Below are 22190 nucleotides of genomic sequence, written 5' to 3'. Positions count from 1 at the left end.
GCATACTTCTGTTCTCCTAGGTGATAGTCTAAATTTGCTTCTCTAGGTCTGGAGGCTCTTAGAGTATCACGTTGTCTTCAGGAGTTTTTTCCGTTGGATTGCTTATCTAATGGAGATGAAGTCAAGGTTGCAGATTATTTTCTTAATCCATTTGAGACAATAACAACAAAAACCTTCTCTCTTCCGTATTGAGTAACATTTGACTAAACTGTTCCTTAGTCTCCTTATTCTGTCCTTTCTAAGTTCCTGATGGTACCCGGAGGGGATTGGGGATAGGTTCCTTAGGAGCTTTCTTGTCCGTGTTGCCTTTGTTCATGTGGAAGGTGCAACAGCTGCTGTGGCTTGTGCATTTGTCTTAGTGGCTGCTTTACATAGTCTATATTGTGATAGTTGATTTTATCTTTCTGAATGATAACTGATCAAGTCATCTGTCACTTACCTATACGTTTTATAGTTAATTTTTTCCCCTTTGGATGTGTATTAAATTTAGACATTTAGTTTAGTTTTGTTTCTGTTAATCTTCACACCAGGTCTTTTCTGTGCTTTAGGTTGACTCTTCACACTGAAACCATTAGGAAAAATCCTTGTGGTTAACAGCAGAGGCTTCAGAGTGTAACCTGTACTCGGGCCTAGAAATTATTTTAAATGGCGACTGATACGTCTCAAGGTGAACTCGTCCATCCTAAGGCACTCCCACTTATAGTAGGAGCTCAGCTGATCCACGCGGACAAGTTAGGTGAGGTAGGGGCTGACACATTCTTGAAGCTCACTCTTGGATCAGTCCCTGACTTCAGGCCCTTTTGGGTCCTTCTTGGTACATGTTCCTTTCCTTACTTTGGGGAGTTCTGGGTTGTGAATCTGAAAAAGGATCAAACATACAAAATTCTTTTCATCTTCCCTTTCCCCTCAAATTCCTGAGAAAACCTCCAACCTTCTAAATTTATTCCAAATCAAGTATAATTACCTGTTTCCATTTGAAATCCTACCTAAAATAAAATATTTTGTAAAGTACATCTTAAAAACCATATTTATTACTTCAAAAAAAAAAAAAAGTAATTTGCATCAGATCCTGGAGTCGACTTGAAGAATTCTCCTACATCTTCTGACACCCAGTTAGGCCCCTTGAGAAAGAATAGAGAAGTTTTCTTATGCATGTGTGATTATGGCTGTCTCTTTTCTTAGAAGGTAGAAGATAGCACCATGCCAATTCGTCGAACTGTGAATTCTACGCGGGAAACTCCTCCCAAAAGCAAGCTTGCTGAAGGGGAGGAAGAAAAGCCAGGTAAAGTAAAGCAGTAGACAACCTAAAATGGCAAAAGTTTCTACTCCAGTTTGGAGTATCCCATAAATTCCTTTGAACTTAATTTCTTTTTTCATGGCTGTTTTGGGGGGACATTGAAAGAGAGAAGTGGTACCTATAGATTTGTCGTTTCCAGACCAAAGTAAGCAAAGTAAGAATTTCATCTTCTCTAAAGATTTTTAGAAGGCAAAAATTTCATGTTCTCGGAATTAAAAAGAAAATAGTTGGCAAGAACAGGAGCCATCAAAGAGTGGCTTCTGGGCATACCGTGTTGTGGTGATGAAGGCCGTGGAGAAATGGGGGACTTGAGCCTTCAGGATGGACAGTGCAGTGTCACCCAGAAATCATCATGAGGCCTTAAAGGAGCAAATGGGCAATCAGAGTATTGGTTTGTATTTGGTGTTGGTGGAGAGAAGATCGGCTAGACATAGTTGGGAACATAATGAATCAAGAGAAATGTAGATCCGTCAAACTGGGTAATCGTGCTCCTTTATGGCATCTCTGATCACCTCTTCTCCTTTTCCTTGTTTTTCTTCTTGTGACTTTTCTTTCTTTCCTTATCCTTTCCCCCTTTCTCCCTGGCCTTTCAGCTTTGGTTTGCCAGGGAGGAGCACATGGTACTGTCCCTGGTGTGGCTATTAGAACTAAATATTTGCTGACCAGCATAGATTGGGAATAAAAAACACGTGCACGCTGTTGCCTTTATACCTCACTGCAGCAGGAGTCTGCTCTCTTTCCAGCTGCAGCTGGGTTTTGTTTCAAAATGACTGTTAAAAAGATGGTCCAGATGAATAGCCTGAGGCACTGAGGGGCCGTGGCAATCAGCGAGCGAGAAAGGAGAGGTGCTGCTGAGGCGGAGTCGGTTGTTTTGTCCGGACTGCACTTTACTGCCCACCTCAAGCCACATTTGCTTAACGAGGGTCCGCTAAAAGCCACTAAATCACTAACCGCTTCAGTTTTCAGAACACCTGCCGAGAGTTTAGGTATCGGAGAAGTCAACCAGGACTTCAGAAAGGGTCCGTATTCACTTCACAAGTTCTGTGTGTAATCCCCCATTATAGGATTTTGTTTGTAAAAATAATAGGATTTTAAATTTTATAAATCCTGCATTTCACAGAGACAGACACAATAGTTTATTGAGTTGGAAACAGTGTCTTATGCATACTGCGTAGTTAGTGTCTGTTGCATTTACTGCACCTTTATTAATCCATCAACTGTTAAGCAGTTATTCTTTTTTTTGTTTTGTTTTAAGATTTTATTTATTTACTTGACAGAGATCGCAAGTAGGCAGAGAGGCAGGCAGAGAGAGGAGGAAGCAGGCTCCCTCCCGAGCAGAGAACCCAGTATGGGGCTCGATCCCAGGACCTTGGGATCATGACCTGAGCTGAAGGCAGAGGCTTTAACCCACTGAGCCACCCAGGCGCCCCTAAGCGTTATTCTTGAGAAGATAATGTGAAATTGAATTTATAGCTCTACTCTTAGAGTAAAACCCAGTAAACGGTTTTTTTCGTCCTTTTTAGAATAAGACGATGTATAAATAAGCATAATGACTAACTACTAGTAAGTTCTTACCCATGCAGGAGTTAAATCGGTGGGGTGAGGGGGTAGTAAAAGATATGATTAAAAAAAATACATTTTACAGTTATTATCTGAGTCGACAGATACCATTGTTATAATGAAGTTCTAGCTTTAATACTTTGCAAAATAGTTCTAGAACCAGCAGGAGAGGCCAAAGGAGAATGGGAATCACCCACATAGTGCACGTGCACATACGAAGCACTGTATGCAGTGCCCATGATAGATCTGACGTACGATTACTGAAACTTGGAGACATTAAAGAACTTGCCCTAAGATAGCAAGCTAGAAAGTTGTAAGGGCTGAACTTGAATCCAGGTGTGTCTGACTCTAAAACTTCAATTTTGGCTAAACGTATATGGGAGGATTTTCAGCTAATGTGCAAGTCTGGCTGAAAGGCACAACTAGGATGAGATCAGCAAATGATAGTTGACCTGAAATTCGTGGATTAGAATTTTAATTTGTCAAAAATTAAGAAATTCCTTTAGAAGTGTATATATGTTTTGGTTATAAGAAGGAAATGGCATTTTTTGTTGTTGTTGTTCTCTTAGAACTTTACATCATGATAGTAATTTGTTCACATAATTTAAAAGACCAAACTCTTTAAAGATTTTATTTATTTATTTGACAGAGAGTACGTGCACAAGTAGGCAGAGCAGCAGGCAGAGGGAGAGGGAGAAGTAGGCTCTCTACCGAGCAGGGAGCCGGATGTGGGGCTTGATCCCAGGACCCGGGGATCATGACCTGAGCTGAAGGCAGCCACTTAACCGACTGAGCCACCCAGGTGCCCCCTTAAGTGACCAAACTCTTCAAGCCTATACTTTTATTTTTTTGCCCCAGTTTTGCCACTGGAGAGTCCTTTTCTTTGAAGTCCCTGCTTAACCATATCTGGCGTGCTGTGTTTTGTAGTAACTGGTCAAAGAGAAATGCTGAGAAAGACCCAAATTAGCAACTGCAGACCTCACTATTCCCCCTCTTGGATTTCTGCTCTTGTCCCAGTCCTTTAATGTGGAAAGTAGGTGTTAATTTTCTGTTACTCATTCCCTTCCTAAGATTTGTCTGTTAAATTATGAAATAGCTAATTTCTTAATTATGAATCTTACCGTTAATATTGCAGATTGTGGGCAAGAGATTTGATTTGAGATAATCTCAAATTGCCTGGTCCATCTCCTTTTCTCACCTAATAGTCTGGATAAACAATCCATTGAATAGGCAGTTTGAGTGACCTAAAGAAGGAAAGAAAACAGCAACTGATTGTCATTTGTTTGTTTTAGAATACATCTGTCAGTTGGAGCATTTGGATTTTCTGTTTAATAAATTAGACTGTTGCCCTTTTATTGACTCAGTCTCTAATATATCTACTTGATCCAATTGTGCTCACCTGATTTTTTAGAACCAGACATAAGTTCAGAGGAATCGGTCTCTACTGTGGAAGAACAAGAGAATGAAACTCCACCTGCTACATCTAGTGAGACGGAGCAGCCAAAGGGAGAACCTGAGAATGAAGAGAAGGAAGAGAACAAGTCTTCAGAGGAAACCAGAAAGGAGTAAGGAGTCATGCGTTCTTGCTATTTATAGTCATTGAAGACTGTGTGAGAGGACTGGAGATCAGATCGTTTAAGGCATTATAACATTGGTTTATGCTAGATATTTGCTGTGTACTTGGATTTACTTTTTAGAATTATTGTTTGAAATAGGTTTGTTACGTAGTTGTATGGCCCATTAGAGTTTGTAGTAGTTATCGTAATAGTGGTTTGAATAACTCAAAATTCATTGCTCTTGCCTTTGGAATTTTTTTTGCTTAGAATTCATTGTGGGAGTGTCTGATATTTTAATCATTGACATAATTTCAATAAGAAATGAAACATGACTCTAAAAATCTGACCTGGGAAACACTTCACCATTTTATTCCTGCCTCTGCCTCTGTGAGTTGTTTTTATATGCTTCTGTAAGAAAACGTTAGTCTATACCAGCTATTGCCAGAGTCACCTAAAACTCTGTGTATGTTTGAAGAAGTATTCGTCAGTTGGAGGGTGACACTGAGAATCTGAAAGTGAAATTTGCTACTGATAATCTGTACAATGTGGTGGCATTTCTTTTTTATCTTTTTTGGGTTTTTTTTTAAGATTTTATTATTTATTTGAGAGCGAGCGAGCGCGCACACAAGAGGGAGAGGGGCAGAGGGCGAGGAACAAGCGCTCCATCCCAGGACCCCGAGATCATGACCTGAGCCAAAAGCAGCCGCTTACTGGCTGAGCCACCCAGGCGCCCCAGTAATTCTTTTTTAATTTAAAGTGGGTTTTTTTGTTTTTGATTTTGTGTTTGTCTGCAGGACCGCTGGCCTTGTTCTGTTCTTTTCATAGTTGGCCAGACTTGTTAGGAATTGCTTTTTAAATGAATGAATAACGTAGGGATAACTGCACTCTCTGGGCGTGGCTCCCAGGGAATCCTCTGTAGGCTTAAGTTCTCTGGAATTTTTAGCAGCTACCCTGTATTTCAGGTGCATGGAGTGCTATTATTATTTTTAGAATACTATTTGTGTAATGCTTTATGCTCACAAAATTGTATTTACAAATATAATTCTTGCAACAAACTTGTAAAATATTTGGCCTTATATTACTGTTTTACAGCTGAGGAGGCTGAGACTCAGGTCACCTGCCAAGGTCATACAGCTAGTAAATGTTAGAGCAAAAACCCAAACCCAGGTCTTCCAACTTCAGAGCTTGAGTTCTTTTCACTGTGCTAAATGACAGCTGTTGTAGTTAGAATATGTTTTAAAATTCTCATTTCTTTAGTGTGCTGGACCTTCATAGTGCTAATTTATCTGACTTCTGCAACTAAGAGAAAACACCTTTTTGTTCATTTATAGTATCCAATTTTTTAAAAAGGTTTTGTGAAAATTTGCTCATTTTATGTATCACTTTAGTGTGGAAATAAAACATTAATTTTTATCCTTCCCTTGTCTATTCTTCTTTCTGATTTTATACCTCTTTCTGCAGTTTACTTTGCATAATAACAATTCTTTGTTTTAAAGTGAAAAAGATCAGTCTAAAGAAAAGGAGAAGAAAGTGAAAAAAACAATACCTTCCTGGGCTACCCTTTCTGCCAGCCAGCTAGCCAGGGCCCAGAAACAAACACCGATGGCTTCCTCCCCACGTCCCAAGATGGATGCAATCCTAACTGAGGCCATTAAGGCAAGTTTTTATTACAAGCAGTTCATCTTAGATTTATTTTGTTCGTCTTTGGGTAATTTGAAAATGGCATATTCCTGTCCAGACATGAGAAATCTTGCTCTGCTTCCTAAAAGATACTTAAATAGAAGAAAGCCATTGTGAAGTTCATGTTTTGTTTTTGTTTTTGTTTTTTAAGAAAATCACATTTGGCGAGCACTGTTAATTTTTTAATTCAAATTTATGAGAGCAAGTATTTTTAACTGTAGTGTTTTGGTTAAATATAGGGTTTTTTTTTTCAGTTTATTGGTTAAATACAGTATTTATTTGAAGGCTGAACCTGTTAATTCATTTGACAAACATATTTAGGGACTAACCTCTGTGTATCTGTAACCCTGCTAAGGATATAGCAGAGAAGAAAACAAACAGGGTCATCTTTGCCCTTAAGAAGTCTGATTCTTACTGAGAGTAACTGAGTAGCATAGAGGATTTTTATTTTAAAAAGATACACTGTCTTTAGGTCCAATTCAAAGCTGAGCGTCTAATACTGGTAATAGCTAGCTTTCTCACCTGAGCTCTAAGAAACCCTCTTAAAAACCTTACTACTTTGCTTCATCACCAGAAATTCTCTTTGCACAGTTTTATGACTTTGCTGTAATCCACTGACTCCCATTAGTTTACCAGTAGCTTGCTTATTTTAATTTTTAAGGTTTTCTTCTAATCTGACCTTGTCTTTTTTGTTTAAGTTTTTCTGGTTATGCTTACCTTGCTAATTTTGCATGATGAGATGATAATCTCACCAGCTCCTCTTACCATCTCATCATCCAAATTAACAAAATGCCCTCATTTTAGGGACCGTGTTGCTAGGATCTCAGTCAAAATTAGGGATAAAGACCAGTGTAATCAACGGTGGTGTACAGAGGAAAGAGGAGCCTTGCGGTCATTCTCAGAATTTGAGAATGACACATGAACTGGAAAAGGGTTTGCCTCAGACCTCTCCCTGTACTCTTTTAAGAGGGCTCTCAACTCCTTAAAACTTTCTTGGTCTAGATAGCTTGACTGTAGTGAGATCTCTTTTCTTTGTATATCCTTTCTTCCAGGATTTCATTCACTTCATGACCTCTCAGCCTAGATTTTGAGGAGCAGAGTTACAATGAAGTTGGAGAAGGGACTAAAATTTTAAAGTAGTGAAACAAAAAGAACAATATAATTAGGCCTGAAGAATGGTTTGAATCTACGCATATTTGTGCAAATGAGGCTATGTGTGTGTATGTGTGTTCCATGCAACGTAACAAATCATGATTTCAGACCACTGATACCATTTTGTGAAAAACAGGAGTCCTGATGTCTACTTCCATCTCTGTCAGTTTGGTGCAGCATGAATTGTTTTAGCATTAGAGAGTTCTTTTCTGCTCGATTTTCTTTGTATTTTCTTAAAACATTAGGAGTAAACTTTAATGGGTTGTAATAGATCAAAGATACTTGAAGTAGGTGAGCCATATTAACACAACTGTTTTATGTTGTACAATTTTTCTTTATTGTCAAAGTATATAAAATAACATTCAACTAAGTCTTCATCCAATGAGAATTAATTGACACGTTTAGTTTATAGACAACGGCAACACAAAATTGGTGTACTAGCCAATTAGGTTGGTAACAGATGCTCTTTATGTAAAGCATTTGAAAAAAGTTTGCCACCTTCGTGACGTAATGACCTATGTAAGTCTTCCATGGTCATTATTCAAATGGAATATAGAGAAATTGGACGGAAACAGAAGAGGGCATTTTAAGTCGCAGCCGAATGCCCTCATTGTTACCCAGAACTCTGCTTAAGATTTTCCGTCTGTAAACCACTTTACGCCATTTATTCAGATTATCTTTATGTTCTCTGCTGATATTCACACAAAGTCTACAGAGAAACATTGGTCCTTGTATGCTTAAAGCTCATTCCATAAAGTGAACCAGATCTGTAATCCTACAAGTTATAAAAATGTTGTGTTTTCTTCATTTTAATGCTAGAGATCTGTCTTTTAAATATAGAATAGAATTAAAATGGGAAGAGGTTCTTCCTTGACACACAGAATATCGTTTGTATGTTATATTTTCGCTTTGCCTGTCTTGAAGTAAGTTAAAATCATTGTTGCAAAAAGATTGTATTTCTGTATTTTTCAACAGCCATGATGATCTGAAGTTACCTGAAAGATTACTCCTTTCTGCCATTTTTATCATCCTTTGTCAAGTTCACCTCCAAAATAATTTATTTTGAAAACATGTCAGTTTTTCTGTCTAATGAAAAGCAGCTAGTATAAAGTAATGTGTATGGTTTGGTAAATCTGTTTTCTAGGCATGCTTCCAGAAGAGTGGTGCATCAGTGGTTGCTATTCGAAAATATATTATCCATAAGTACCCTTCTCTGGAGTTGGAGAGAAGGGGCTACCTCCTTAAACAAGCACTGAAAAGAGAATTAAATAGAGGTGTCATCAAACAGGTATTAACCAATTATTAGGGATGAGATCATTTCAGCATGTATTAACTATAAGTCCACAACATTTAGAGTTTTTGTGTCCTCTTTTGTAAATTAATATGACGATGAAATGCTTAAACTTAACCTATTTTTATTATTTGCGACTAGGTTTCAGAATCATGGGTGGCGGTTACCTTTGATAAGTTAACTGTTCTGGAGAGCAGAAGCATTATGATAGTGTAATTTGTTTCTGGTGCTCCTTGTACTTTTATAAATTTTATCTATTTTTTAGAGAGCACGCACCAGTCCATGAGCTAGGGGTGGGAGGAGAGAGGGGCAGAGTGAGTGAGAGTGAGAGAGAGCGAGAGCGCGAAAGGAAGAAAATCTTAAGCAGACTCCATGCTGAGCGCAGAGCCCTACACAAGGCTTGAGATCATGACCTGAGCTGAAATCAAGAGTCAGATGCTTAACTGACTGAGCCACCCAGGTGCCCCATAATTAGATTTTTTTGGGGGGCCACTTATGCTTGAGATCACCTAGTACTGAAGATGAGAGCTAGGATTAAGGAATCATTTTCTTGGAGCAGCAAAAAAGAATTATTCTTGTCCTGTGTTTGTTAGTTTTAAAGCCTAAGTTATGTAACTAGACTCGTTACTGTTAATGTATTTGTAAATAGGTTTACTTTAACTTAACAATATTAAAGCTTGTTAGGAGCTCAGAGAAGCCTGAGTAAATTGAGACTGGTCTAAAACCAATATTGATTTCAGGCCTAAATCCATGTAGTTTTGCATAATACATAAAAATACTGCTTAGAATCATAAAAGTTTAAAGTTGGAATGGACTTTATCTTAAATCCTCTTCATAAGTCCAGTAATCACAATCCCATGGTAGTGGCAGATATGGTCAGAGGACCTAGTTAACTGCATTCCAAGAGTCCTGTTGCCTTTCTTATACCTTTCTGCACAGTTTGATTAATACAGAATTCTGTGCCACTCAGGCATTTACATTCTGATTAGGAACTTTCAAGAAGTACTTCATTCCACAAATATATGTTGTTCCTGTGTGCCGGGTCCTTAGGGGCCCATCAGTGAGTAAAACAGATTCCTGCTGTGGAGCTAATGTTATAGCTTTCTCAGAATGTTGTATAATGATAATTGTATGGCCTTCAAAACAGTCACTGATTAAAAGGTATTATCTAACCAATGTAATTAGAACCAAAGACTTGTCCTCTACCATAGCCTATGTCAGCACAGTTTATGAGCTGGCTTTGTGGTTTGTTGTTTTTTTTTTTATGAAATATAGTTTATGACCTATTCTTGCCTCGTAGGCTGACCTCAGTTTGATGCTTAAACAACAGTTTATAGGCTGAAAGCATTTCAGCTTGATTGCTACATTCATAGTAGCACAAATAAAGCTAAGGTGTGGAGGATTCAGGTTAGTGCCAATCAGCTTTAAAGTTCTATGAAAGTGCTTTGTAAACTGTGGAAATATGTGGTAAGACTTACACATACCATATGGGGTGGCTAAGAATTAATCAGATAACTATTCCCATGTGCAGTAATAATCATTAATGGGCGATCTGGGAAGCACTGTAGTTTGAGATCAGGTTGTAAACTTTTGCCAAGGAATGATCTTCCTTTCAAGACAGAGATTTTCTTATTATCCCCAAGAGATTGTCCCCCCCTCTTTATTTTTTTAAGATTTTATTTATTTATTTGACAGAGATCACAAGTAGGCAGAGAGGCAGGCAGAGAGAGCGGGGGAAGCAGGCTCCTCGCTGAGCAGAGAGTCCGATGCGGGGCTCGATCCCAGGACCCTGGGACCATGACCTGAGCTGAAGGCAGAGGCTTAACCCACTGAGCCACCCAGGCACCCCAAGATTGTCCCTTCTTTCATAGTACTTTTTTGGGGGGTGGAAAGCTCGTAGACTATTTAACCTGGTATCACAATAGCATTCTTCCCAGTTTCGTAAATGAGGAAACAAAAGCTCAGAGACTTTAGGGGGTTGTCCGATACTAAATGGCTAGTAACCGTAAATAGGATTCAATCCCAAGTCTTTCAGTCTGTCCATTGTTCTTTTTTCTCTGAAGGGTTGAGCAGTACTGTACATTAGTTCTTATAGTACCATGCCCTGTACTTTGGGTAGTATAAAGTTATAAATATTAATAACACAGTAATTTAAAAATACTGATTATTGCAACTATAATTACTTTACCTTAGGTAAAAGGAAAAGGTGCTTCTGGGAGTTTTATTGTGGTCCAAAAATCAAGAAAAACACCTCAGAAATCCAGAAACAGAAAGGTAAGAAGTCTCTACCACAGTTTGAGCTCTATAAAACTATTTCTTCCACTAGACATAACAGCACTGATTGAGTGTTCCCTGTGTGCCAGCACTGTGCCGAGTGCAGCCTTTTTCCTAAGGCCTGGAGAGGTTGTAAATGATTCGTTTGCTATCATCAGCCAGCTAATGAGTAGAAAACAGGCAGTGTGTAAATCCAAGCACGCCAGCCCCAGAGCCCATGCACTTAACTGCCATATGTTGAATTATGGGCAACTGTATGAATTATATTCCTTTTATTGAAATATGAAATGTTAAACTAAAAGGGGCATGTAAGTACATCTTTACCCAATATTAAACCCCAAAACTATACCCAGAGCCTTTTTGGTTTTGTTTTTCTTTTCCTCTTCCTTTTCCTTTTCTTTTTTGTGCATACTAACACTTCTGTTCCTTGCGATACATATTTTCATTTATGGAAAGTATTTGTACTATAATAAAGTGAAATATGTAGTATTTCCTCTATGTCAGTAACTGAAATCATGACTATTTCTCTATGTCTGTTTTTTTGCAACTCCAAAGATTTTTGTACTTTTTTCCTAAAACTTTGAATGAAATAAACTCTTTACAGAGCTTTTTGGTGCTGTGTGCTCCTTTGCATTCTTTGTTATTGAAGGCTAAGGATAAACTAGGACCTTTAATTAAAGTCTTACCTACCTACCTACCTACCTTTCTTTCTTTCTTTCTTTCTTTCTTTCTTTCTTTCTTTCTTTCAAGACAGGGAGGGGGAGAGGGAGAATCTTAAGCTCCACACACAGTGCAGAGCGCGGTCTGGGGCTTTTGCTCTCACAACCCTGAGATCATGACCTGAGCTGAAATCAGGAGTCGGATGCTTCACCGACTGAGACACCGGGGCGCCCCTCTTTTCATATTTATACATATTTTAACTCTCAGTCTGAAGTTCTTATCTCAAATAAGTTGCCACACAAGTGCCATTATACTACCCCTGTGGTATATTTAGTTGAGTGTGGAAAAAAGTGATAGTATTCTGCAATTGATTTAGCAGTCAATTTAGGTAAGCCCTTGAGTTGAATAGAGAAGCATTCGAACAGAGAACTCCATATTCTGTAACGATGATAATTTTTGATACTATATTTCAGAACAGAAACTCTGCAGTGGATCCAGAACCACAAGTAAAGTTGGAGGATATTCTCCCATTGGCCTTTACTCGCCTTTGTGAACCTAAAGAAGCTTCCTACAGTCTCATCAGGAAATATGTGTCTCAGTATTACCCTAAACTTAGAGTGGACATCAGGTATGAGCTGTTTGCCTAGACTTCAGTATACAGATGTCTGTGTTATTCCCTTAGCCCCTTTCTCATGAGAAAGGAGAAAAAATAAATATTCAAGAAGGAGAACATTTTAGGGGCACCTGGGTGGCTCAGTCTGCCTTCGGCTCAGGTCATGATCTCAGGGTCCTGGGATTGAAATCCCCATTAGGCTCCTTGCTTGTCAGGAAGCCTACTTCTCCCTTTGTCTGTTGCTCCCCCTGCTTGTTAGCCTGTGTACACGCTCTCTCCTTCTGTCTCTCAGTATCTCTCTCTGACAGATAAATAACTTTAAAAATAAAAAGGAATGCTTGGGTTGACTTTAACATTCCGGCTCTTGTGAATAATGCTGCTATGACTAGAGATGTACTAACATCTCTTTAAAATCTTGCTTTCAGTGCTTAAGGGTCTATACCCAAGAGTGGAATTGCTAGATGATACAATAATTCTAGTATTTATTTTTTTGAGAAACTGCCATACTGTTTCACACAGCGGCTGTATCATTTTACATCCCAGCCAACAGTGCACAAGGGTTCTGATTTTTCCATGTCCTCGCCAACCCCTGTTTTTCTGGTATTTTGATATTAGTTATCCTCAGTTGGTATGAGGTGATTGGTGTATGCTCTATTTTTTATTTAGAGTTTGAAACGTAAGAGAATTCGGGTTTCCAAAAACCTTTACAGAGACCGTACTGTCTTCATCATTTAAACATTTAAGGTAGAGTTCTGGGAGAACTTTGGTAGTAATTCATTTCTAAAAAATTTGCTACTTAAAAATACGTAGAATGATAATTTAGACTGTCACATGTGCTAGTTTGTGGATTCATGCAGACATATTGTTTAAATTTATAATTCGCAGAGTTTGTGTTTTAAGTGTGTTTATGTGAGATCTTTGTTATATGACTTTTAGAGAATTGTCTTCCAATCCAGAGTCATTTCTGTGATTTCTGTCTTGCATGCACATTGTCCTTTACTGTTTAGCTCCAGTATGTACTTGAATTACTGAGGCCTGCGATTAGAATTGCTGAAATTTCAACCCAGACGCCACATTTTCAGAAAACCACTTCATGATCTTCAGAGTGCCCAATTAAAGAGTCAGTGAAATGGTACAAAAGAAAAGAGAATCATAGAAGCACAAAGTCTGAAATTAATATCCTGATTTTTTCATGCCTTTTCTGCTGAGTATGACCCACAGATAGAGCTGTGAGCTAGAAATGCATGTATGATGCATGTACGATGCATTTAAAGATGGAAACACATTTCACGTTCATTGCTTTTTACTCTCTGGTGACTAGAGACCTTATCACCTCCCAGCTTTTTTCTTTCCTTACCATACTGCTCTTCTCACAGGAGATAGGTTGTTGCTAGCAGCAGAACTTCACTCCGTACCTAATCTTTAGGAACATTTCTCGTCATCGTCTTATGTTGAAACAAAATTTTGTCTGATAATAGATGGGTTACCAACCCATAATGGTAAAAAACCTGAAGATCTTTATCTATGACCTTATTAATGATAACTTTTTTTTTTTTTTAAGGATTTTATTTATTTGAGAGAGAGTGAGAGAGAGCATGAGAGGGGAGAAGGTCATCCCTTACCTTTGGTTCTGGGAGCTGGGAGCCTGATGTGGGTCTCGATCCTGGGATTCCAGGAGCTGAAGGCAGTCGCTTAACCAACTGAGCCACCCAGGCACCCGATAACTTTTTCTTTTGAAACCCTTTTTCTTTTTACTGCTGTGATACCATAATGATTTTGTCTCTGACTGTAGTGCAATCCTGTCATACATACAATTAACATGACAATTTAGCTGTACTTAGACTTGGTCAAAAGAGCAAAAAAAAAATGCAGTTTTATTTCATTTCATTTTAAAGATTTTATTTATTTGACAGAGAGAAAGATCACAAGTAGGCAGAGAGGCAGGCAGAAGGTGGGGCGGGGAGCAGGGCCCCTGCTGAGCAGAGAGCCCATTTCGGGGCTCAATCCTAGGACCCCGAGATTATGACCTGAGCCAAAGGCAGAGGCTTAACCCACTGAGCCACCCAGGTGCCCCAAAAATGCAGTTTTAAAGTACAAGTTATTTGTACTTGATGTCTACAGTTTTCCCCCTCCTGCCCTTTAATGATTTTAATTTTATTTATTCTTCTTAAATAAGCTCTACACCCAATATGAGGCTTGAACTCACAACCCTGAGATTATGCTCCTGAGATCATGACCCCGAGTTGTATGCTCTATTGACTGAGCCTGCCAGGCATTCCTTTCCCCTCTTACTTTTTTTTTTTTTTTTTTAAGATTTTATTTATTTGACAGAGAGACAGCAAGAGAGGGAACGCAAGCAGAGGGAGTGAGAAAGGGAGAAGCAGGCTTCCTGCTGAGCAGAGAGCCCAATGCAGGGCCTGATCCCAGAACCCTGTGATCATGACCTGAGCTGAAGGCAGAGGCTTAACAACTGAGCCACCCAGGTGCCCTTCCCCTCCTACCTTTTTTAAACCCACTTTTGTCACACTTCACTCTCAACCATCTTACCTGAAATACTTTTTTCTGTCATTGCCACAGGTGACGTCCATGTTGTAAACTTTAGTAGTCATTCATAGTCCTTCACTGACTTGCTGGTCTTTCACTGGCATTGACTTAACGTATTCACGAACTCCGCTCCTTCCTTTCTTTACTTTCTTCACTTGCCTTCTAGGACAGCTTGTCTTCCTGATTTTCTTCCAACTTCACTACCCATTCTTTCTCAGTCTCCTAAGGATTAGATTGTAGGTCTCTTGTCTTTTTTTTGTTTTTTAGTTGTTTGTTTTCTGGTTTGTTTTTTTTTTTTAAGATTTTATTTATTTATTTGACAGAGAGCGATCACAAGTAGGCAGAGGAGGCAGACAGAGAGAGAGAGAGAGAGAGGGAACCTGAATTCTCTTACGTTTCAAACTCCCGCTGAGCAGGGAGCCCGATGCGGGACTCGATCCCAGGACCCTGAGATCATGACCTGAGCTGAAGGCAGCGGCTTAACCCACTGAGCCACCCAGGCGCCCCCTGGTTTCTGTTTTGTTTAGTGTTTTTGTTTTTGTTTTTCAGTGATCTCTACACCCAATATGGAGTTCAGACTCCTGATGCTGAGATCAAGAGTCTCAGGCTCTTCTGACTGAGCTAGCTGGCCAGGCTTCCTTCTTGTCTTTTCTATCCACATTCGCTTGGTAATTCTTTTTTACTGTCAAAGCTGGACGCTACTAATTCACAGATATATAAATCTAGCCCATACCTCCCTCCTGGCTGCACATTCACATAGACAGATGCTTATTTCCTGTCACTACTTGTGTTTCTAACTTCACATGTTCAGAACTGAGCTCTTGAACCCCTCCCCAAAAAGTTTTGTGTCTTCCGTATTTTCTCCACCTCGGTTAGTGGCGACATCATCTTTCTAGCTGCTGAAGCCAGAAACATTGCTTTTATGATAGTCTCTTCCATTTATTCCACACCTCCATCTAATCTGTAAGCAATTACTTCGGATTTGGCTTTAAGATATAACTATAAACAGACCTCTTCTCATTACCTCCACTGTTACCACTCTCTTCCAAGCCACTATCGTCTCTAACTTGTATTACAGCAATAACTTCCTAACTGTGCCTCTCACGCTCCCTCCCCTTCAGTGTGTTTTTAGCATAGCAGTGAGAGTGGGACTTGTAAAAATATAAGATAGATCATATCCCCTTGCCACTCTACCTTCTAGTGGCTTCCCAACCCCCACATAATTAAAGCCAGAGTCTCTGAAAACAGTATACAAGACACTACACTTCATTGCATCTCTGACCAAACCACCACTAACCCTTCCCTCACATAACTGGCGAAAGAGTCTGCATGCTTGCTGTTCCCTTTGCCTGGATGGTTTCCCCCATAATCCACTTGGCCTTCACTACCCTCAGGTTTTACTCTAATGTCATCGTTAGAGTGCCTTGACTCTGCCATGATTGCCTTCCCTTTTTTTCTTTTTAATCATTTTATTTTGGAAACTTACAAACATACACATAAATGCAGTGAGAACAAAACCATCATACTACCATTATTTAAGTTCTTAACATCTAATGTGCGGGCCATGTTCAGTGTCCTCCAAGATGACTTTTTGTAGTTTTGTTCCAGTCAATATCCAGCCATGGCCCATACACTGCATTTTATTGATGGCCCCACCCAAAATACATCTGCAGCCTTTCCCTTCTCTCCCAGGATTCAGAATTCTACTTCTCTGAAGCTTTATTTTTCTCCATACCACTCATCACATTCTAACATATGCTACATCTGCCTAGTCTTTCTAAAATTACCTGCCTACCCCATTAAAATGTCAGAATCCTGAAGGCCAGGATTTTTATTTAAATTGTTCACTTTTGTTTCCTCCAAGCCTAACACATAGTAGATGCTCAGTAAATATTAGTTGAATAAGTGAATGAATGAATGAATGAATGAATGGGCTTTTCACCTGGCCATTCCACAAGGACCCTGTGTCCTGGAACATGTGAGATGAGACGTGAATTTCTTCTCCCATATACCTAGAGGCTGTAAGAGCACTGTGGTTAAGAGTACAGACTTCGGAACCAGACCCCTTAGGTTTAAATCCCAATTCTGTCATTTTCTAGCTTTGTATCACTAAGTAAGTTATCCCTTTGTGTCTCAATTTCCTCATTGATAAGCAGTGTATTGATAAGGTTGTTAGGAGGCTCAAATCTCTTAGCACATGTTAAGCTCTTAGAACAGTGCCTGGCATATAGGTAGTGCTCAACTCATGTTAATATTTTCAGTCTCAGTTCCAACATCATTCTTACAGTATGAGCATTACACTGTGCTAAATACGATTTTAATGTTCAAGGAGTATTTTTTTAGGGGCGCCTGGGTGGCTCAGTCAGTTAAGCTTCCTACTCTTAATTGCTGTTCAGATCATGAGATCAGGGTTGTGAGATCAAGCCCCATGTGGGGCTCCATGCTGGGTGTGGGGACTGCCTAAGATTCTCTTTCTCCCTCTCTGCCTCTCCCCACCCCCCGTTCTCTCTCTCTAAAAAACCTTAAATTTGGGAGCATCTGGGTGGCTTAGTCATTAAGCGTCTGCCTTCAGCTCAGGTCATGATCCCAGGGTCCTGGGATCCAGCCCCACATCAGGCTCTCTGCTCGGCAGGGAACCTGCTTCCTCCTCTCTGTCTGCCTGCCTCTCTGCCTACTTGTGATCTGTGTCTGTCAAATAAATAAAATCTTAAAAAAAAAAAAAATAAATCTTTGAAAAAAAATTAAAATATAGGGGCGCCTGGGTGGCTCAGTGGGTTGGGCCTCTGCCTTCGGCTCAGGTCATGGTCTCAGGGTCCTGGGATTGAGCCCCTCATCGGGCTTTCTGCTCAGCGGAAAGCCTGCTTACCCCTCTCTTTCTGCTTACTTGTGATCTCTGTCAAATAAATAAATACAATCTTTAAAAATATATAAATTTAAAAAGACAGTGTTTTTTTATATAATATGTAAGTCACCTCTTTAATTTGGTAGCAATGATTTTTTGCAACTCTAAATTAAAAACTGGGTATGTTGGGTTTACAGAGATTTGGGGTTTATTCTAGGAAGGTACCTTTAGAACTTTCAAGGGTAGAGGCTCAGTCAAGTGTCATGGTCCCTTCAGCTCAGGTCACGATCCCAGGGTTCTGGGATTGAGCCCTACATTGGGCTCCCTGCTCAGCAGAGAGCCTGCTTCTCCCTCTCCCTCTGCTGTTCCCCCTGTTCGTTACATGCACACACCCTCTCTCGCTCTGTCAAATAAATAAAATTTTAAAAAATTTCCAAGGCATTAGGAATCATTCTGTCTGGTATAAATTTATACTGTCTTTTTGATTTTTTTTTTTCTGCCTCCACCAGAATAAGAAAATAATGCAAGATTCCATTGTATGCCCTATACTTTTCTCTAAACTTTTTAATGTCTTTGGTGACCTTTCCTAACATTTTCAACACTCATTTCAAGAGTTTTTTGATGTTCTTAATTCCATTTATGGATTTCTTTTTTTTTAAGATTTTATTTATTTGAGAGAGCACAAGAAAGGGTGAGGATGAGCAGGGAGGAAGGGCAGAAGGAGAGAGAGAAGCAGGTTCCCCGCTGAGCAGGGATTTGATGCAGGACTTGATCCCAGGACGCTGGGATCATGACCCAAGCTGAAGGCAGACACTTAAACACATGGAGCCACCCAGGCGCCCCATTTAATGCATTTCTGCCAGACTGATGGTAACTTACTTTCTTTTAAAATTTTTATTTATTTATTTAACTGACAGAGACAGAGAGGGAACAGAGGCAGGGAGAGGGAGAAGCAGGCTTCCCTCCCAACAGGGAGCCCGATGTGGGGCTTGATCCCAGAACGTGGGGTTCGGGGTTCATGACTGGAGCCGAAGTCAGACTCTTTTTTTTTTTTTTTTTTTTAAAGATTGTATTTATTTATTAGACAGAGAGGCAGCCAGAGAGCGAGGCGGGGGTGGGAGGGAAACAGGCTCCCTGCTGAGCAGAGAGCCCGATGTGGGACTTGATCCCAGGACCCTGAGATCATGACCTGAGCTGAAGGCAGTGGCTTAACCCACTGAGCCACCCAGGCGCCCTCCGCGAAGGCAGACTGTTAATGACTAAGCCATGCAGGCATCCCTGATGTAACGTTCTTATTCAGATGCGTACAACTCAGAATCCTTGCTGTCAGCTGCATTTTTGTTTTCCATCCCTTACCTTTGGTTCTCTCTGTGCATGGCTTTCATTTTTATATCCCTCAATGCAGACTGATTTTCTCCACAGTTGAAAAATACGGCTATCAGCAGTCACCCATTATTCCCTGCTTCTAATTAAAGTGGTACAATGATCTAATTAAGAACAAAACTTGTTAATAATAATAAAAAGTCCCTTAAAGGTATATAGCACTTCATAGTATAAAACACTTTTGTTTACACTGTTTTCCATAATTCTTAAAGTAGACTTAAAAATACATATCCCAACCCCAATTTTCCTTACCTGGGGTTACCTGACTGTTCACTGGTAAAGCCAGAACTTTTATTTTGTTTTTCAATTTCGTACTTCCTGCTTTTTCCACTGTTCTGGGTGTCTTTTATTGGAAAATGCAAGCATAGCATAGTGAGCAAGATTGTAGAATCTGGAATCAGATTGTCTAAATTTGTAACTGGTTCTTCCACTGCCTAGCTCTGTGACCTTGAAGAAATGACTTTTCTGTGTCACTCAGCTTTTCCCCATCAGTAAAGTATGGGCAGTAATAGTACCTGTTTCTTGGATTTGTTGTATTTTCTAGTTTATTCCATGCAAATAAAGCATTTCAGATAGCATTTGGCATCTTAGTAAGTGCAGAATGGTGTGATACAGACTTTAGAATTTTTCAGAACAAGGATCTGTGCCTGCGAATTAGCGGTAAGTTAAAGAGATGGGGCTTGATCAGATCTGGAAGAAAGTAGAATTTTTTTTTATTTTTTTTTTAATTTTTAAGATTTTATTTGTCAGGGGGGAGAGAGTGCACATAAGCAGGGGGCGCTGCATTCAGAGGGAAAAGTAGGCTCCCCACTAAGCAAGGAGGCTGATGCAGGACTCCATCCCAGGACACTAGGACCATGACCTGAGCCAAAGGCAAACGCTTAATCGATATGAGCGACGCAGGTGTCCCAGGGGTGTAGAATTTAGATGGATGGTGGAGTGGGGAAGGCATTCTTAAAGGAGCCTCATGAGACAATTGCAGTGGCAGGAGTTGGCATTCTTTTTTGATAACTAAAGGGTCTGACTGCATCTAGACTAATAAGTGGGATTATGTCATGGAAGGCTTTGAAGCTGGGTTGAGGCATTAGGACCCTGACACCTCATCAGTTGAGTAACATCATAAAGGTTGCCTTCATAGGTGTATTGACCTAATAGTGATATGCATTATGAAAACAGAAAGCAGTACAGTGCCCAGAAGGGAGGGCATGGTAGCTGGTACTAAGATTATGGCAGTGGTGAAAGAATGGGCCATTCTGAGATTTTTTTTCCCCAAGATTTTATTTATTTATTTATTTGACAGAGATCACAAGTAGGCAGAAAGGTAGGCAGAGGAAGAGGGGGAAGCAGTCTCCCCACTGAGCAGGGAGCCCCGCATAGGCCTCGATGCCAGGACCCTGAGGTCATGACCCAAGCCAAAGGCAGAGGCTTAACCCAGTAAGCCACCCAGGCGCCCCTTGAATGGGACCTTTAAACATACCCATGCTTTCTTTGCTTGATTACATGATTTGGTTGCCACTGTTGTTGATGAAAATAAATGGAGGGTGTTTGGAGTGTCTTGAAGTTCAGAAATTGGTTGTGTGTGGTATACGGTTCTGTGTATCTGGGTATTGACTTCTTTACTCAAAGAAAAAAGAACGCCACTTGTGTTAAGGGTGCCAGTACTTTATATTATTGTCCATTTTAACAAAGTAGCACATATAATAAGAATTAAGAACACAGTTCAGGGAATAACCCTGGATTTGTTTCTTCAAATCTCTCCTTCATTGATGTATTGCTATTCTTTTGTTTCCTCTGCAGGCCTCAGCTGTTGAAGAATGCTCTGCAGAGAGCAGTAGAGCGAGGCCAGTTAGAACAAATAACTGGCAAAGGTGCTTCTGGGACATTCCAGGTTAGAGGCTGAAAAGGATTGTAGAGAAGTGGTTGTCAGAAGTTTGATTTCAGGACCTCCTTACACTCTAAAAATTTGAGGACCCCAAGAGGTTTTTTTAATGTGGGTTATATCTGTCAATATTTATGGTATTAGAAATTAAAACTGAGGGAACTTTTAAATATTAAATTTTTAAAAAATTTTTCACATTAACATAAATGATAAAATTTTTTGTGAAAAATAACTGTATTTGCCAAAACAAAAAAATTGAATGAGAAGAGAAGAAAGGTACTGTTTATTAAAAACTTGCAAAAGTCTTTAATATCTTGGGGAAGAGAAGACAGCTGGTATCTATCTGTTCAACATATTTTGGGTTGTATCTGAAGAAAATTCACCACACATAGTAATACAGTTAGAAAAGTGTGGAGTATTTTCAGATAATTTTTAAACAGTTGTGGACGTTATTCTTTGATCCTATATGAAAACTCAACAGATGATAATTTAAAAAATATATATTTATTTATTAGAGAGCTGTTGAATATGTAGGGGGTGAGAGGGACAGGGAGGGAGGGTGAGGGACAAGTAGACCTCTCTGAGTGCAGGGCCCCACCCACAGCTCAGATCTCACCACTCTGAGGTCATGACCTGAGCCAAAACCAAGAGTTGGAACAAATGATAATTTTTTAATAGCTTTATTAAAGTGTGGTTTATATATCATAAAATACATTTATTTTTATTATTTTAAAATATTTTATTTATTTATTTGACAGAAATCACAAGTAGGCAGAGAGGCAGGCAGAGAGAGAGCAGGAAGCAGGCTCCCCCTGAGCAGAGAGCCCGATTCAGGGCTCCATCCCAGGACCCTGAGATCATGACCTGAGCTGAAGGCAGAGGCTTTAACCCACTGAGCCACCCAGGTGCCCCAAAATACGTTTATTTTAAATTGTGATTTATAATTCAGTGATTTTTAGTAAATTTGCAAAGTCGTACAGCCATCACCACAATCCAGTTTTAGAACATTTTCCTCACCCAGAAAGCTCTCTTGTGCCCACTTGGAGTCTCTCCCCATTCTCATTCTCAGCCAACCTACTAATGGACTTTCTCTTTATATAGATTTGCCTTTTCTACATGTTTCATATGGATAGAGTCATACAATATGTGGCTTTTGTGTCTGGCTTATTTCACTTAGCATAGTCTTGTTTGAGCCTTGTCCGTGTTGCAGCGTGAATCAGTGCTTCCCATTCCTTTGTATTGCCGCATGGTATCCCACTGTATGAATCTAACACTCTCTGTTTATTCACAAGTTGATGAAAATTGGGGTTATTTCCACTGTTTTTACTCTTCTGAGTAATGTTGCCAATGAGCATTTACATCTCAATCTTTGTTCAGACACATATTTTTTTTTCACATGGATACATAACTAGGAGTGTGGACTTGCTGGACTGTATGGTAAATTTATGTTGTAAGAAAC

General features: G+C 39.6%; 1 protein-coding gene across 8 annotated transcripts in view; it reads left to right on the top strand.

Moving 5' to 3' along the window:
• The window catches only part of HP1BP3 (heterochromatin protein 1 binding protein 3), a 37457-nt gene that overhangs the window by 4933 nt on the left and 10334 nt on the right, over positions 1-22190 (top strand). For 4 of the 8 annotated variants that reach the window (XM_032863642.1, XM_032863643.1, XM_032863644.1 and 1 more), the window contains exons 2-9: positions 549-741; positions 1183-1282; positions 4269-4422; positions 5910-6069; positions 8390-8533; positions 10730-10810; positions 11944-12098; positions 20650-20740. In XM_032863642.1, coding sequence (XP_032719533.1) covers positions 646-741; positions 1183-1282; positions 4269-4422; positions 5910-6069; positions 8390-8533; positions 10730-10810; positions 11944-12098; positions 20650-20740 — 981 coding nt within the window. In that variant the 5' untranslated portion in view covers positions 549-645. The other 4 variants (XM_032863646.1, XM_032863649.1, XM_032863648.1 and 1 more) reach the window with 4 other exon arrangements.

The sequence above is a fragment of the Lontra canadensis genome, unplaced genomic scaffold (genome assembly GCF_010015895.1).
Source record: "Lontra canadensis isolate GAN:19392208 unplaced genomic scaffold, GSC_riverotter_1.0 scaffold25, whole genome shotgun sequence".
Lineage (NCBI taxonomy): Eukaryota > Metazoa > Chordata > Mammalia > Carnivora > Mustelidae > Lontra > Lontra canadensis.
This window is presented reverse-complemented; position numbering and strand designations above follow the sequence as displayed.